This window comes from Myotis myotis, unplaced genomic scaffold (assembly GCF_014108235.1).
Source record: "Myotis myotis isolate mMyoMyo1 unplaced genomic scaffold, mMyoMyo1.p scaffold_m19_p_3, whole genome shotgun sequence".
Taxonomy (NCBI): domain Eukaryota; kingdom Metazoa; phylum Chordata; class Mammalia; order Chiroptera; family Vespertilionidae; genus Myotis; species Myotis myotis.
In genome coordinates this window covers 203,784,642-203,803,198 of record NW_023416335.1, presented here as the reverse complement: position 1 = coordinate 203,803,198, position 18,557 = coordinate 203,784,642, and the positions used below count along the sequence as shown (strand labels likewise).

The following is an 18,557-nucleotide window of genomic DNA, read 5'->3' as shown; positions in this document are numbered from 1 at the left end:
GGACGGGAATTTATTCTTTCCCAGTTCTGGAGGCTAGAAGTCCACAGTCCAGGTGTTGCCAGACGATGCTCCCTCTGACGTCTCTGAGCCCTGACCCTGCCTGGCCTCTCCCAGCTGCTGGTGGCCCCAGGTGGCCCCTCACTGTGGTCGCATCCCTGCAGCAACCGCCTCCAGCGACACAAGGCCTTCCTCCCTCTGCGTCTGTTTCTGTCTCTTCTCCTCTTCTTACAAGGACCCCGCCCTCCTGTAGTATAGCTCATCCTCACATGATCGCATCTGCAAGAACTCTATTTCCAAATAAGGTCCCGTTCACAGGTACTGGGAGCAGGAATCGAACGGATCTTTTTTGTGGTACCCAGCTCAGCCCACACCTGCACCGTTCCTCAACTCGTGATTTGCAAAGCATCTCTGGCTAAGGGGAACTGTTTGTAGAATCTTCTCAGGGCCGCACGGTTGGCCGGGAATTATCCCCCTCGTTTGGTGAATGAGCCTAGAAAGAGGAAAAAAGCCGGGGTGCGTTTAAACAGATTGATCAGAGAGAAGTGGGGAGTTGGAGGAGGAAGACAAATAAAGCTGGGGGAAGGTGGGGGTCTCAGATCCTGAGCTTTGCTCTCTTTTGTTATGTTCTTTTGTGCCACCCACTTAGCCTTTCTGAGCCTCAGTGTCCTCGGGGTGGCATATGAATTCACTAACCTCTGAGGTTTCTTCCTGCTTAATATTCTTTGATCCCATAAAAAACTAGCCAAGTGGGCCTCGAGCACCCTCCACCCAGAAAGCCCAGCAGCGTTGAGCAGTGGGCTTCTGCCCCATAAACACATAAAGAACTCCCACCAACCGGCAAGAGAAACCGGCAGAAAAATGAGCAAAAGATGTGGACAGACCCTTCCTAAAAGAGGGCGGCTAACGTCTGCAGGGGTGCTGAGCTCCATTCATCATTAAAGATGCAAATGCTAATCCATAATGTGATACCACTGCATACCTACCAGAAGGTCTAAAATGCAAAAAGGTAGGCAATGCCGGTTACTCGTGGGAGCGTGGGCTAATTGGAACTCACACAGTACCAGTGGGGGTGTATGTAGGAAGAACCACTGTACACTAGCTGTTGAAGCTGGACGTGTGTACTCCCTGTGGCCCAGACATCCACGTCTAGGTGTGCGCCCAGCAGAGGGGCCTACAGATGACACCAGAAGCCATGATCCAGTGTGGTTATAACCAGCTGTCCATCAGCAATATCATGGGTAACTAGGGTGAGATACAGTCATGTTACAGGTTATTACTACCCAGCATCAAGTGAAAAAATTTACATCTCCCTGCAATCATGTGAGTGGATTTCCCAGACATGGTGTTGAGCCAAAAGGCCATTCGATTTATGAAAAATGTAGAAACTGATGAAACTGTGGTGTAAGAGTTCGGGATAATAGCAGGATAGTGGGTGCAGGTGTGACTCTGAGGGGACCTAAATTAGAAGTTTGCCTATAGAAGCACAAAAACAAAAGTGCTCTGCAGACCTTGGTTGAAAAGTGTTTGCCAAACCCTTTATGTGCTCAGCCCTGTCACAGTCTTGGCCAAGTACATCCTGTGCAGTGAAAGAAGAGGAAGGGCCAAGTTTTGTTCTCTGAAAGAATCACTCCCCACGACATGAGATCTGACCCCACCCTCCTTTTGAACCAACCCTGCCTTCCCAGAGCACCCCCAGTCTCCTGAGAGCAGGAACCACTATGCTTTCCATCTCTGCATGTCTGGTGCCTGGCACCTAGCAGTCCCATGATAAGTATTGAATGAATGAGTGAGTGAATGAATGAATGAATGAATGAATGAGGGAGTGAATGACCACCAGTTTTTTATAAGGTTTGAGCAGCCCTTTGTACTCCATCCATCCTCACTTTCAACAATCCCAGGATTGTCTGGAAAGGCTTCAGATGGAAGGATTTCTGGTCGCGCTCTCTGCTAAAGAGCTTTGGGAAGGGAAAAAAAAAAATTAAAAAGCAAAAAAGTAGAGCGTTTCATTTATGTGATCAAAAGTGATTCCCAAATGAAATCAGCAGGGGATTTTTAAATTAAGTGCTTTTTAATAAACTCGCCTTCTATTGGGTCATGCATGAGAAGAGAACTGTCAAACTTCAAAGCAGAAGGAAGTCGCAATCATGAGGGTCATTCGCATAAACGTGTGGATGAGAGCCCGCGTGTCCCCCAGGGCCTCCTGGACAGCAGCCCACTCAGTGCCCACCTAAGGTTGCTCCAGTTCAGACCGGCAGAGCCACAGGAGGCGCTCAAGGACTAATAAACAGTTCTTCGTTTTCATGGATCAGCCCTTGCAGTGGGGGGGGGGGGGGGGGGGGGGGGGGCTGAGAGGAAATGCAGACATCGCCAGGGAGGACCCGGAATGAAGGGAGAGGCAATATCCCACCAGATTCCTGGAGGACAGAGGGCTCCTGCACGCTGTTACAGCCAACACTGTAATCTGTTTAACCGCCGTCTCCTAAACTTCGTTAACTTCCTTAACCCTGCTCCCCACAGCGCCTCTCAGCATCCTGCAGCATGCCCTGTACCACGTGAGGGGCGCCGAGGTGAGGGATAAAAGTTCATCGGAAACCTGCGCTGAACTGGTTCCAAGGAGGCTCATAGCTCATGCCCACTTGGCTGGTTTTTTATGGAATCAAACCTCAGTTTCTCCTTCTGAATTGAGGAAGCATGCGGTCTGAATAGACCGAGCACATTCAAGCCAAGCTGCTTGGGGAGGGGAGGGGGGAGGGAGGGAGGGAGAGGGGAGAGGAGAGGGGGAAGGGGAGGGAGGGGGGGAGGGGCAGAAACTCCCCTGAAACAGGCTTTCATAATGGAAGCTTCAGGTGTTCCCTTTACTGAAAGTTTTAAGGGGTCCTTCTTGCTGGCACGAGGCGGTAGGACACGTGCTGAGAAATTAGTTGCCGGGCTCAGGGGCAGACAGAAGAGGCGCTCTGCCTGCAGGAGGGAATGTTGGCAAAGTTACTATGAAACAGTGGCTGACTTAAGTCATTTTTGGCTCCAGCCAGTCACCCGGGCTCACCTCTACCAGCTCAGACCTATGGGTGCAGCTTCCACCTCACACAGGACTGCCCCGCCCTTCTTGGCCTTCTATGCTGTTCTCCCGCCAGGTTTTTGCAAGGCCATCTGGTTATGGCCTGTGGTCTTCTGAAGTCCTTTAAACCTTTACTTTTTGTTCTCCGGGAGCTACCTGACTTGCTTGGGCTCTAAGCTGCCGATTCAACTAGGTTTTGCCGTATCTAATAATGAGCTTGTACGCTGACACACTCACACTCGCACCAGGAGGCAACACGCGTGGTTGAAAGAGTGCAGGTCAAAGAGCGAGGCCGCTTTGGCCACTCAGGAGCCATGCGTGAGCCCTAGTTTCTTCATCGGTAAAAGGGGAGTAACTCCACGGGCCTTGCAGGTGTGTGGTAAGAACTGAGGCCATCTAATAAAGCACCTCATCTCTGGTGCACAGCAGTTGCCTGATAAATGGTAGGTATCGTCAGCATTGTCATCATTCCTGGTCCTTTCTCCCTTTTATAGTTGCCCTGGTAAGAATCAATATTTGGCTCATCCATAAAGCATGATTTCTCTCTCCTCGCTCCCTTTCCCTGCCGTCCTGGCCCCCGCGCTCTCCCTACATATTCATTCAGGGAAGAAGAAACGTGGCCCTCTGATCCACAGATGAAGCACGCTACCCCTGGACCAGATGTTCGCCAGAGAAGCCTCTGATTTTTAATTTATTTATTCATTTATTTATTTAGTGTTGGTCTGTCGCGCTCCCACCACAACAGCTGGAGGTGACGCCCTCCTGGCTGCACACTTCCCAGCCAGCTCTGCTGGGAGCCGCTGTCAGATTTCAGGTGCGCTGCCTCCCTGCAGAGCGCTGGCCTCCAGGCCGAAGGGCGCGCTCCACGCTCCCGGGCCCCGCCAGCCGGTAGGGAAATGGATGGATCACGCTGGAGCAAATGCCAGGCAAAGGCCAAAGTCAAGCTTTTTGGCACCATCGTCGCCCTGGCAGCGGGCATGAGCAGCATCAGAGTCTGCCTCGGGGGGTGTGCGCTCCAAAGCCAAATCGGTGTTGTTTCAGCTTGAAAGGGCCCGATTTCAGAAGGAGCCGCTTTCATCATGTTAAGCAGCGCGCACTTACAAAGTGTGCTCCCACGTCCCAGGCACGCACGTCATTGGTATTAATTCTACCGGGAATTGTGCTAGTGGAGCGAGGGATAATTGGACACCTTAATGAGGAAATGTATGGTTTCGGTGACTGTTATTTGTAAGCTTTTATGTACCACTTTATATCTTCAAAGGCCTTGACGATCGTAATTAGGGTACCTGCTCGGCAGCGTAGGAGGGAGGTCACCAAATAGGGTTGTGCTTCTCTTGGAAATGTTGTGTTCTCGTACAATCTGGGTGCAAACTCTTAACCTTTGATGAAACAGGCAGGTTCTGGTATCAGCCCGTATATATCCGTGTGATTATATGTAACAGCCTAGCCAGATGCCTCCGCTGCTTAGGAACATAACTTGTGCATATAAGTTTCCTTGTGGTGGATTTTTTCTCCCTTGATGATTTTTCTTTTTTTCTGAGGATGATATCCCTTAGCAGCCACGGGCGTAACCCCACGTCGGGACGTCACAGTCACACTGGTTGTGACACCCACCCTGACGATGGACAGAAAACTGAGGACTGTGGGCCTGGCAACATTTCCAATGTTTAAGTGTCCAGTGCTTTCCACACACAGGATTTTAAGGTTTTTAAAAAGATGGGTGGCCCGGTGGGTGTGATTCAGTGGTTGACCATCGATCTATGAACCAGGAGGATACAGTTCAATTCCCAGTCAGGGCACATGCCTGGGTTGTGGGCTTGATCCCCGGTGTGGGGTGTACAGGAGGCAGCTGGTCAATGATTCCCTTTCATCATTGATATTTCTATCTCTCTTTCCTCTCCCTTCCTCTCTGAAATCAATAATATATATATATTATATATAATACATACATAATATATATATATATATATATATATATATATATATATATACACATATATAAAGATGAGTGAATTCATAATAGTAAATCAATCGCTAGGTATGCACACTGATTGTCAATTAATATTTCTCAATTTTGCAGTGTTGAGTACTGTTCCTATTGGTGCAGATACTTTTCTTTAGTATCATGGGATTTTTACTTCCAAGCGGGAAGCAGCATATACCAGCTGATTTGAACTTACAGTTTTTTCATCTTCGTAATCATGTTAACATTAAGTTGCGATTGCCCCGTATTACAGAGAAGGCACTGGGGCCCAGGGCTTTATTCAAGAGACAGGCCGGTATGTGCCGACACTAGGATTCACACCAAGGCCTTCGCGTCCACGTGCACTGAGGTTCTCGTGTTCCCGACGGGCATGCCCTCTGCTGTGGTGGCTGCAAACAACTGTTTCCAGATTCCATGCCACCGCCTCCACCAGGATCTTTATTGTACGAATAACCTGTGGTTAATTATAAATTCATGGGCAAAGACAAAGGTCTTCACCCATGCTAGACAACTCTGCAGCCTCTTTTTGGAAGGAGAGGGAGAACGGGGTTAATCCCTCGTGAGGTCTGCTCTTCGAATGTGGTGGACAGTCTGCTACCTGCTGGGCATTCACAGCCCCGGAGGACAAGCCTATCTGGCTTCACCTTCACATAGGTCATTCTCTGCATCATTTACGTTTCAGTGGAGACAGTTTTTATCTCAGGAGCCTTTCCCTAATGCTTCCCCTGCACTCGAGTCACAGTCAGCCGTTCTTCCTGTACCGGACCCTGTGGTTCTGACCACATCTCGCATCTGTCACTGTGTTTTGCATTTTCTGGGTTACTCATCTCCTTTCCCTAGCAGGGCTTACTCCCCAGGCACAATAAGCCCTACTAGGGAAAGGAGATGAGTAACCCAACAAGGAAAATAAAGAGGCTGCATGAAGTTGTCTGGCATGGCTGAACACGTGTCTTTGCCCACGAATTTACAATTAACCACAGCTTATTTGTACAATGAAGACCTTCGTGTCCGATGCTGACGCGGGGGAGTGAATTCTGCTTTACACACTGTGAAGTCACCAGTTAACAGTGACTAGAACCCCAGGGGGAGCTCAAAACCTACCTCTACAAGGAATCATAGAAGAAAGAACTTCTGAGTGAGGACATGTGACTTAAGGCCACAGAGAGTCCCCAATGGTTTGCTCACCGGGTCAAGGGCAGCTCCCATGTGGCCCAGTGGTGGGTCCTGGGAGCCCTGATTCCCAGGAGCTGGTGCTGGCCACATACCCATTTGGCATCGGCGTTTAGCCTGCATCAGCACCCAAAGGAAATGCCTCCCATAGACCCCGCCGGCAGGGGGTGCACAGTCTTCGTTAGTCCCCACGTTCCAGGATGAAGGCCCTTCTGCAAACAGGGCAGCGAGAAGCACTTGCCAAGCGCTGGCCAGCACTTGCCACTGGAAAGGTCACCCCCTCCTTAGCACCTCAGTTCCCACATCTACCCAAAGGCCATGAGGATGGCTAGCTTGCCTCCTCCCTGGGGATGCTGTAAGTCCAAAGAGATAAGGAAGCCGAGAGTGAATTGCATGAGCTTTGCGACATGCTTGCTCGTGAATTTTGGTGTTCGTTTGGATTCTGATTCTTGGATGGACCTGGGAATGGACGGTGGTCCATTTACTAAACATCCTGGGATGCTGAAGCGGGAACCAGGCTGAGTGTTAGCTTGTCAAATGTGCAGAGAGGTGGCTGAGTGGCAGCATGCCATGGTGCCAGTTCTGCTGGGAGGAATGGTCTGATGAAAGGCGGGGGGCGGGGGGATGGTGTTAAATGGAGGCAAGACTCCCATGGGCCTGGCAGGTAGTCCAAGATCTGTGGCTTGTTCTTCAGAGCACCTGAGCTGCTGGAAGCCTTAGCCTGTGAAGGGACCCGATAAAGCAGCATTTAGGTTGGCTTTTCTAGAACAAATTCAGCCATGGTCACTCCCTTACAATCCTTCACTGGGTCCTAGTTATCCTTGGCAGGATTTTCCAGCTCATGTGGCACACGTGGGTGACAGATGTGCCAAAGGAGTGATCCCCTCAGCCCGGGGGCACCTGGATGGGACTAAAGGCAGCCGGATCAGCCCTTTCAGCCACAAGCAGCTTCCTCCATCTCCCCCAGCGAGTTATAAGAATATCATTTTCTGTTGAGGAAATGATATGCAAATGGTTGGAAAACACCTCTTTGGCATAGATACAAGGACCTTGCCCATTAACTCCCTGCTGTTTGCTCAGTCTCACACCATGGCATTGGCCCGAAAGCACTCTATTTAAACGGTGCAGCCGTCACACACTGGAGGTCTGGGATAGCCCAGTCTCGCCAGGCTGCCTGTGTCCATGTTTCCCATATCCCCACCTTGTCTGCCTGACTAAACGCCAGCCCAGCTCGGCCTAGGGCCCCTCCCCTGTGTTTCCTTCATAAGCGCTGCACATTCTCGTTGTTCACAGTCGCCGCATGGAATCAGAGCGGTTTGTGTGTCTTCCACAAAAGGGCCCGGCAAAGACTGAATGGTACACACCCAGGAAATATGTGCTAAATGAATAATTTTGTGTGAAACCCATGAGATTAGGAAAAGTATGGAAGAAACCCAAGTACCAGTCGATTTCCATGAGTGTGCACACAGTAGGTGCTCAGTAAATCACTGTTGGATGAACAAGTAAAAGGGGAGATGAGAAAGCCTCTTTAAAGGTGGAATCTCTGAGACTCGGGGATGTCTGGAAAGCAGAGGAGAGGGGCGATGAAGTCATTCCAGATGTTTGAAGACAAGTAGCACCGTCAGCACAGCAATCCTCACCCGGCTTTCGAGGCGGTCCCCCAGCTAAGCTCTCAGACGTGTTCCCAGCAAAACATGTGTGCAGTGCATTGGGATTAGAATGTTTATTGCAACATTGTGTGTAACAGCAGCAACATAGGAAATGGCCAAATGTCCTTCGGTAGGGGAATGCATACATAAATTTGGTATATTTATACAGTAAATAAAGTGAGTACGATGTATAAACTACGTATTTGAACTCTTAATGCGGTTAAATCTTAAAGACAGCATTGGGTGAGTAGAAAATATTCAGTATAAAACACTCTAAAAACACCATATGGTGTTAATTAATATATGCATAGGGAATAAAATATAAAAACATGCTTGGCAGTGAAACCCGGCCCTCTCATGATGCTGCTTACCCTGGGGGAAGGGAGTGCTCGAATGAGATGGAGGAGCTCTTGTTCTGTCTGTAATGCTCTATTATTAACAGCCAATGTGGCGATATATTAGCATTCATTAAACTGTGGTCGTGGGTGTTTATTATAGTAGTTTCTGTACTTCTCTGATGGTTTGCGGTAGTTCGTGCTTTTAAAAATTAATTAAAACCGCCCAAAAGGAAAGGCTGGTTAACTGGGAGAATGATCCGAATTTCTGTATTTAGCCTTCTGTCCCAGACACCCTCCCCTCTTCTCAATGAGCCTGGCAAACACGGTGGAATCACATCTGCCACTTAGGACTCGCCAAGTCTTCATGCCATTTAAAAGCATCGATTCTCAGCTCAGGCTGCAGAGAATGATGGATCTGCAACATGCATTAAAATCTTTCACCATTGCGTGTAGCTTCTGCCCCAACATTTTCTTCTATATATTGGAGCATCTATCCAACCTCATTAGAATTCGTTCCTGCAATAACATTTCATGAAATTCTCTTTCACAGGTTTGACTGGAATCTGTTTCCCTGAATCCATCACTATATTCTCTTGGTTTGTAACTTTGCAAATGTTTATTCCTTTTCTCTCCAGAAGAAGCAATCAAATAACACCCTGTGCCGAATTTTACTATTTTACTGAAATCGCTTTTGTGTAGGGGGGATAATTTTAGTGGTGTGCTAGAGCTAGCTCACACCAGCTCAGTTGGGCCAATTGGGCACATTTCTTCCCCACTGGTGTTTCATGACATCACATTGGTAGCTTGAAATCAGCCATGATGGGAGTATTTACACCATGGGAGTGGGCAAAAGCTACAAATTGGGTTTTGGTTTTTTTATCTTGAAGGCTGGTGATTAAACATTTAGGAGCTTACCACTGGGGGGAGGGGGGTGTGAAAGTTTTCTGAGTTGTGCAGGGTGAGTAACAGTTTCCTGCTTTTATGCATGGAGAAGCCTGTTGGGGTCCAGACCCAGCAGGTCCAGGGGTTCCCAAAGGTGTGGACGGAGTCGGCGAAGAATGAATGACACGGAGACAGCGTTCAGGTGATCATCATAGCCAGATTCTGTCTTTATTCTGTTACATCTGTATTTATACCAGTTGGTTTTAATCCTACCTATTCTATTCCAAAGGTTAGGGTGTTTCTTATCTCCATTCCAAGGTTACTCTATTGTTCTATTAAGCTACAAGGAAGTAACTGAAGGAGATTCTTCTAAGTAAAGATTATGTAGCTTAAGCATGATTGTTCGTAGTTAAAATGATTAATTACCCGCCTGGCACTTAGTTAAGGGGTTTTATTCCCTCCCTAACTCCAGGGAAAAATCCCCACCTGGGGAAACAGGTCCCTTGAAACATATGCTGTGCAGATGTTTCTTCCCTGAAGCGACTGTGGCAAGCAGCAAGGATGGACCGGCTTCCGGCAGAAACCAATAGTCAGAAAAGGAAAAAGTCTTTGGCCTGAGTCCCAGGGCCCCAAGAGGCATTGTGGGGGCTCTGGTCTGTGTGGTGTAGACGAAGAAGCCCTGGTTTGGGGTCAGGCAGATCTGAGTTTGGATCTGGTATAGTCTTGTACTGTCAGTTGTTCAAGTGCCTGTCTCAGCCCCTCAGTTTCCCCACCTATCGCATAAGGATGACAAGATCTAGCTTGTAGTGATCTTGTGAGTGTTAAGTGAAATGATATCCTAAAAAACAAACAAACAAAAAAACCCTAACAAAGCACAAAGGAGATAAGCACTAGGTGTAATTTGCACTTCTGACTTCTAAGTTCAGGCTTCTGCATATGTCCCATTCTTTCCGTGACTTTGTGTGTATGTCTGTCTGTGTGTGTAATTTATTTTTAAATTTCGACTCTGAGCAAATTACCTTAAACTAAATGGTGAATATACTTTTTCTCCAAATACGTGCCCCTGGAATAAGTAAAAAGTCTCAGTGTTGACATTTATGTGTGATACGGAGAATTAGTTTCTTTCCAGCAGTCTCAGAAATGTATATACTAAGGCTCCACGAAGATCATTTCTCTGCCTGGCATTTTCCCCCCCTGACCCTTCTGCTGAGCTAAGCATCCCGAGGAGGACTGACTTGGGAGCCCATGGGTGCTACAATTCCATCCGCCAAATTAACCGCAGTGCCTCCTGGGAAACTCTCGGCTCTGAGTGCTGTGCTGCATTCTCGCTGCAGGCTCTCACTGACCTGGTGGTAGACGGCCGCTTCTGAGCCACTCAGCTAGGCCAAAACGTATTTTTTTTAGACTTTTATTTTAAGGTTAATTAATTCCTTTTTTGCCTGCGTAATACAGTTAGTTGTTTTAACATTTAAAAAATACAAAAGGGTATATATAATGGCAATTTTCCTGGCTACACTATCACCCATTTACCCCGGTCACTCCCCACAAAAATTAACAGCAGCAACAGTAAAAAACAGGAAGGTGGGGAGGAGGAGGAAGCCACCTCTGATGATCAGTTTCTTGTGGAACCAAAGGCTTTGGGAGCTTGTCTTAAAGACCCAGCGCCACCACGCCCTTCACCGTAGTTCACATATGTGGGGATAAAGGCGGGCTTAAGGAGACCAATGAAATCAGGAACACTCATAGGGCCCGTCTCTAAACATAAACTAAATTGCTAAGGCTTATCTAGAATAAAGGCACAGAGGAGCTGCTCTTTGTCTGTAAAGATAAATGGCACATATTGTCCAAACACCATCCATCAACTGAAGCGAGGTAGGTTATCATACCTCTGGGGGGAAACATGGCAGAAACCTAGTGTTTATAGGAAGTATATGACGATTGCTGGGCTCTTTTAAAATTATTGTGGCAGCCCTAACTGGTTTGGCTCAGTGGATAGAGCGTCAGCCTGCGGACTCAAGGGTCCCAGGTTCGATTCCGGTCAAGGGCATGTACCTTGGTTGCGGGCACATCCCCAGTGGGGAGTGTGCAGGAGGCAGCTGATCGCTGTTTCTCTCTCATCGATGTTTCTAACTCTCTATCCCTCTCCCTTCCTCTCTGTAAAGAATCAATAAAATATATTTTAAAAAAAAAATAAAATTATTGTGGTAAACTATGCATAGCATCAATAGGCCACTTCACCATATTTAAAAGCATATAGTTCAGCAGCATTAAGTATATTCACATTGTTAAGTACACCCACCTCCCGGAAGGGCTAGGCCAGTGGTTGGCAAACTCATTAGTCAACAGAGCCAGATATCAACAGTATAACAATTGAAATTTCTTTTCAGAGCCAAATTTTTTAAACTTAAACTATATAGGTAGGTATATTGTTATTAACTTAATTAGGGTACTCCTAAGGCTTAGGAAGAGCCACACTCAAGGGGCCAAAGAGCCGCATGTGGCTCGCGAGCCGCAGTTTGCCGACCACGGGGCTAGGCCTTTGCCTGTCTCAGTGCTCGCAGCAGCCTGAGGCCTGTATTTGTGTTCCCCATTCGATGAGATTGCTTCAGGTCTCACTGAGCAACTGGCGGAGCCTGGGACTGAACCCAGGTGTGTTCAGCTCCAGCACAGGTGGGCGGGGTGCCTGGCTCTCAGCCTCACTGCTGTTTTGCTCACCCTCCGTCCTATGCTGTTGCCCAGGGGTGATCCTGCTGCTCCTGGACAAGCTGCGGAAGATGAAATGGGAGCAGATGTGGAGGCTGACCGCGGAGAGGGAGCTGATGGGCATGCTGTCCACGTCCTTAGCGGACCAGGTGAGTGGCCTGGTTAGAAGGTACGGTCGCTCCTGAGGACCCTGGTGCTGTTTCTCAAGCAGACTTGGGAGTAGATGGGACTGCGTTCTCTCTCTGCCGACGGTGTGACTGTGTACCCTTGGGTAGATCTGCCTTCTCCGGCCCGTCTAGGACGACAGCTCAGCCCGTGGGTTTATTTCCTTTGTTCATGCATTTGTTCATGCCGCAGACCTGCACTGCACGCTGGGTATGCCAGGGGCTGTGCTCAGATACAGGATTACAGAGATGAAAGAAGGACGCCGGCCTCGGCCTCGGAGAGCTCAACGTTTATTGAAGCGGACTCATAAGTAAACGATAATTTGGTGTGTGACGGGAAGGTCGCTGCGTGCAGAGCGCCCGGCCTGCCCCCTGAGATTCCAGAGCGCACAGCGCGGTTCTGGACAAGGTCCCATCTGCCTTCCTGGCAGCAGAGTCCGACTTGCAGAGCGAAGCCTTTTTGCCTGGATCCTGTGCTATGACCCTATCCCCCAGGGAAACGCATGTAAAGAAAAGGGACACACTGCTTGGCTGGAGAAACCAGCTTTTAATCCAGACCGTCTGAAAAAGTCCCGCCTCTCCCCCAAACTATGAATATAAGATCATAAAAACCCCATTTCTCATTTTCTCTGGAAGACGCAGGGCCCCGGGCCTTTGATCTGGGCTCTGCCCGGCTCTCACATTTAGATTTCGAGTTTCCCGTGGCGCTAATGGCCGTCTTGAGATGTGAAGACAATTTCTCTGGCTTCCTGCGTTTTATCCTTCCCCATTCATCCACAAAGCAAGCAAGCTCTGCGGTTTGTTCTGTGTTCAATTGTCTGAGTCGTTGAATGCTTGCAAAGTTTTCTAATACGGAGGAAAGGAGAAAGTCTGTAAGGTTACTTGACTTTTTTCCTTTTTTTTTTCTTGGCATGATTATTATGCAGTATTTCCCAAGCAGCCAGAAACCAATTTCCTTTTCAAACATGAGATCCGGTAGAATGAATGAGTTAAAAATTACCCAGGTAGCTGATTTAAACCTGCGGGGAAATCTGTTCTCCAGCCGCGTATTTTAAACCAGGTCACCGTACCTTGCGTGTGTCCCCCAGAGCTACAATCGGATGTCCGTGACCAGCGGGGATGGTTTATTCAGCCATCTCCGGCCGCGGGGCCAGCGCTCACCTCCCGGCATCTCCTGTCAGCAGCGAGTTAATAAGCATGGCCCGGCCAGGGAGCTTGGAGAAGAGCCAAGAGAGGTGAAGCGTCTTTAGAAGAAGCCCGGGCTGGAAGGGGAAGTGGGGAGTGGGCACCCAGGAGCCATGGCCCGTGGGGAAGCCCAGGCGCATCCATCATCGAGTCCGCCAGGAACCCCAGCAAGAGCTGCCGCCACCGCAGCTGTCATTTGTCTCAGCCCCTGAATGCGCAGCGCAACTTGTCATCCTGCAGGTTCCTCTCCGGGCGGTGGGGGATGGATCACATGGGCCCCTCGATGAGGCGGGAAGAGGGGCGGAAAAGCGACTTCATTTATTAGAGGCCGGCTCGATGGCAGAAACGCTCCCCGCCCGCCCCCACGTGCGCCTGCCATATGGTGCGCTCTGAGGCCAGCAGGACCCGTGGGCTGGGGCATCCCCCATCTCTGTCCAGGCGTGAGCTGGGGCATCCCCCATCTCTGCCCAGGCGTGATTGCGTGGTTCCCAGAGAGAGCAGGCGGGGCAGTGCCCCGCGGTGTGAGCCAGCCTGTTTGGAGCGCCCGCAGGGGCCGCGGTGCCTGGAGAGCCAGCAGCATCCGCGGGACCCACCTGATCATGTCACTGTGTCTCCGGCTTTTATTCCCCAGGACATTTTCAACGCCGTCATCAAACAGAACCCCTTCCTCGTGTATCAGCTCCCCTGCTTCTGGAACGTGCAGCTGTCAGACCACACCCGCTCCGAGCAGTGCTACCGAGACGTGTCTGATCTGAAGGTAGGCTCGGGACATGTGGGAGGGGGTTTTGGGGGGAGGGAGTGAGGTGCCCTGCAGTGGCAGAGGGAAGCTGGCTGGGGAGCACCTTTGGGGGGGGGGGGCGGTGGTGAATGGCTCTGAGCTTTGTGTGCCTGTGGTGAGAGAGATAAGGCAGACAGGCGAGGGGACCAGAAATAATGTGCCTTTCTCCTTTGTTGTTGTTGGGTTTCTTTTTTTCTCTTCTTGTTTGTTTGGGCTTTCTGGAAAGCAGAAGGTCTCCTGGCATCAGAACCAGCTTGTGCGGTTATTCTTGCCACCTGCTGCCGGTCATTTTGGTTCATGTGGGCTCCCAAAATTCAGTCATGTAATTCAAACAATAACATTCAGTGAGGGCCTGTTCTGTGCCAGGTGCTGTAGATATGGATACAAATAACATACTTCCTACTTTCAAGTCCTTCATGGCTTAGAGGAGAAGTGAAACATGTAAGGAAATAAATGTAAAAGAATATGACAGGTGCTATGATAGGTATGTGGGTAGGGGAGTGGATGCAAACATAAATGTCTCATTCTACCTCCGGGAGAAGGGATGGTGACAGCAAAGCCTTCCTCATGGGTCTCTAGGTACCAAACTCAGCAGTAGGGCCTGACAGTAGAAAGATAACGGAGACAGGCTGTATCAGTTATCTTCTGCTGTAGATAATGCTGCGTAACAAACCATGCTAATAGTGGCTGAAATCAGCAACTGTTATTTAGTTGGTGAGTGTACAGGTTGACTGTATGGTTGTCTGACTTTCCCAACTTAACCAAATGCGTATGTCCAAGCGGACGGCTGGTGGCTGTCCTCCAGTGTTCCCCACAGCCCGTCAGCGGGCCTGTCTGGTTTGTTCTGATGGCAAAGCAGAGGTGGAAGAGCAAGCCAGAGTGCACACAAGGAAACCTTGAGTCCTTGTTGCTGGGATTCTGTTGACCAAAGTAGCCATAGGACTGTGGCCAGAGGTAAGGGATGTGTCAGAATTCCCTGCCCACAGTTGGAGGAGTGAAGAACTGACCTCAGCTATTAAGTGGTAGATCGAGGATTTGAACCCAGACCTGTCTGACACAACTGTGTTTTTCACTTCTCTGGCTGTATCAGAGAGGTAATAGATACATGCATCCATCTGGAGTTTATTTATTTAAAATGTATATCCACCGCCCACATGACACTATAATAATGGTAATTGCAAGTTTAAAAAAAGCAAAAGGAGCCCAAACCTTGCTTTTCTTGTTGGTGAATCTTTTTTCATTGGCTCCTAGCCCGTGTCCACATGCGCACGTTATATCTTATTTATGGTCAGAATGCTCATAGAATTTTGTACTCTTCTATTCCATAGCATTTCCGTTACCTTAGTTGTTTCCAAACTTTTACTAAAAGTACAAACTGTGCTGTGAATGAATCACAGTTAAAAAGAAAGAAGTTTTTTTTTAAATGATCTTGAAATCTATTGCAAAATGTTAGAAACTGAAACACAAGTACCTGCATCATTCATTTTCTCAATCAGCATTTATGCCATTCCTTCAATATATCTTATTCTTGTTAGTCATAAAGAAAATAGATGACATACACAGGAATATGTCCAAGAATAATATGAACTAGAAGTTCAGAGGGGAGGAAAATAAAACCAACCCTGTAGAGAACACCTCAACATCAGTCCATAAAGTCTGAAATAAGCAGAGGGCAGGATGAATGATAAAGTGTAAACCCAGAGAATAAGCAAAAAGCAGCTAGATATCACACTTGCTACCAGGGGCACCTGCTGATCCGCGGTGCCTGATCCGTGGTGTTTTAAAAGTAGGTGACTATCCCTGGCAGGGTGGCTCAGTTGGTTAGAGTGTCACCCTGTGTACCAAAAGGGCTTGAGTTCGATTCCCAGTCAGGGCACATACTACATGCCTAGGCTGTGGGTTCAATGGCCGGGGCATGTAGGGGAGGCAACCAATGGATGTTTCTCTCTCACTTCGATGTTTCCCCCCCCCCCTCCCTTCCTCTCTCACCCAAATCAATAAAATCATATCCTCTGATAATGATTAAAAAAAATAGGTGACTATAATTTATTGTTCAAATGAGGGAACGCCATCACGTGTTACACTGGGACAATAGGCCTAAATCCCAGTCAGGCCAACCATATGTACACCCATCCTAGTAAAAGGCTATGCCTGAGAACTTGGGCCCCCACAGGAAGAAAGACAAGCATGAAGTCAGAGTCCCTGAAGAGTGGCATGCTTAGGGTTAAACAGTTTAAAAGTTCCTGGTGAAGAAGGAGACAGCTGTTGTCCGTTTCACCCTTGGCTTTAGGTGAAATAGGGAGAAACGTTTCCCCTGAGAATTTCTAACTTCAAGCCTGTGTTCCTGTTATTTGGGGGCACTGAAATAATATGCATTGGGGCAAAAATAGAAAGAAAAAAATGAAAAGTTGCCAGGTACCTGGCAGAAACAAAAATCTGATCTGGAAGAATAACTCTCAAAAACTAGACTTCAGAATTCTTTAGGTAAGTTTTCAAGAAAAATGAGTTCTCAAATATCAATCACCAAACACACAGGAAATAAGCCACCATGAGAGAGGGCAGAAACTGCAGACTGTAGAATTAAATCTCAAAGACTGCAGGTATTAAACATAAGTATTTCTATTGTGTCTGAAATATAAAAGAATATTGATAATAGGATGGAGGAATAAGAGATTCTCAAGGTGAATAGGCCTATTTGGGTCAAACAGTACTTTTAGAAGTTAAAAACATAAATTTGGAAATTACGAATTAAATGAACATGTTAAACAGTAGATTAGACTCAGCTGAAGAGAAACTCAGTGAAAATGGACGAAATATTTGAAGAAGTTATTCAAAACAAGGTGCACTGAGAAAAAAGGATAGAAAACTAAGAGAAGGTAAGACACTGGGATATGTCTGACTAGACTCTCAGCAGGAGGTAATAGAGACAATGGAAGTGAGGAATCATTGGATGAGATAGTGAGTTGGAATTTTCCAGGCTGTTAAAAGGTATTCATAGCTACAAGAAGGTTTCATACCAAGCATTTTAAAGAGAAAGCCATACTTAGACCTACAGTAATGAAATTGCAGCACCCTAAAGAAAAGTGATTTGAGAAAGAGCCAGGGAGAAAAGACGGATTCTTTGCAAAGAAATTGCATGTGTATGATAAGCATTCTTAGCAGCAGTGGAAGTCGGAAAAGAGTAGAAATAATATCTTCAATGGGCTGATAAACAATAACAACAAATTGTATACCTAGCAAAACAACTCTTCAAACATATAATATTCAGATGAGCAAAACCAAAAAGAATTTACTACAAACATATGTATACAAAGAAATTTCTAAAGGATGTTCCTTTGAAATATTCCGGATTCAAGAAGGAATGTTGAACAAATTAAAAATATTGTGGGAACTCCAAACAACAACTTTTAAATAATAGTAATCTATATAATAAAAGCCTAAGCAACCCTTACGGTGGAACAACCAGAACAACCGGTCACTATGATGCACACTGGCCACCAGGGGGCAGACGCTCAACGCAGGAGCTGCCCCCTGGTGGTCAGTGAGCTACCATAGGGGGGACGCTGCTCACCCAGAAGCCGGGCTCAAGGAGCAGCGAGCCGGGTGGTAAGGAGCAGCGAGCAGGCGGGCGGTAAGGAGCGAGGGGTCCCAGACTGAGAGAGGGATGTCGCAGGGGAACATCCCCCAAGGGGTTCCTGACTGCAAGAGGGTGCACGCTGGACTGAGAGGGACCGTTCCCCCCCCACCCCCACCCCCAGTGCACAAATTTCGTACACCGGGCCTCTAGTGGTGGTAATAATGTATAATGTAGGTTTCAAAAGATTATACCTAAAATATCACACAATGACATCATGTAATCAAGAGAAAAGTACTATTGGTATTAAAGTATTCTCAGATCATTGTTTTGTAGTGGAGGACAAGATATTAACTTTAGCCCCTAAGCTGGGTATACATGCTAATATTTCAAAGTTAAACTCTAAAAGAATCTTTAAAAAGATGCACAACTTATAAAATCATGGTTGGTGGGATGGTGAAAGGCATAGGAAAATCTAAAACAACCAAAATAGCTCAGTCATTTTTTTTTTCAAATGCAAGAAAAAATGTAGAAAAAGTGGGGGGAAATATAAAGCAGGAAATCAAGTTAATAGAAATAAGTTTAAATATATCAATCAAATAAACTAATTTGGGGAATGAAAAGATAAATTGTCAGATTGAATAGGAACAATGTCAACATATGCTATTTATAGAAGACTTACCTAACACATAGCAACCTGGAAAGGTTAACAGTAGAATTATGGGGAAAGATTATCAGGTAAATATTATCCAAAAGAAAACTGGGGTAACTGTCTATATCAGACAAAGCATTGGTAGGTATACACATAGTCACAACTTAAAAATGAAAAGCTCACCAAGAAGATACAAGAATTCTAAACATGTATAGACTTCATGCTCTAGCATGTATTTTATATATATATATATATATATATATATAGAGAGAGAGAGAGAGAGAGAGAGAGAGAGAGAGAGAGAGAGAGAACTCTCAATAGAACTCCAGGAAGAAATGGACAATTCTATCAGAGTAGAATAATTTAACATATTTTTTTAAAATATTGAAAGATCAAACAGACAAAAATCTGATTAAACATTAT

At 47.1% G+C, this 18,557-nt stretch overlaps 1 protein-coding gene across 6 annotated transcripts in view; it reads left to right on the top strand.

Annotated features, from left to right (window-relative positions):
- The window catches only part of LARGE1 (LARGE xylosyl- and glucuronyltransferase 1), a 428,233-nt gene that overhangs the window by 356,127 nt on the left and 53,549 nt on the right, over window positions 1-18,557 (top strand). For all 6 annotated transcript variants that reach the window (XM_036297621.1, XM_036297620.1, XM_036297619.1 and 3 more), the window contains exons 8-9: window positions 11,818-11,930; window positions 13,762-13,887. In XM_036297621.1, the coding sequence (XP_036153514.1) occupies window positions 11,818-11,930; window positions 13,762-13,887 (239 nt within the window). The remainder of the gene's footprint in view (window positions 1-11,817; window positions 11,931-13,761; window positions 13,888-18,557) is intronic.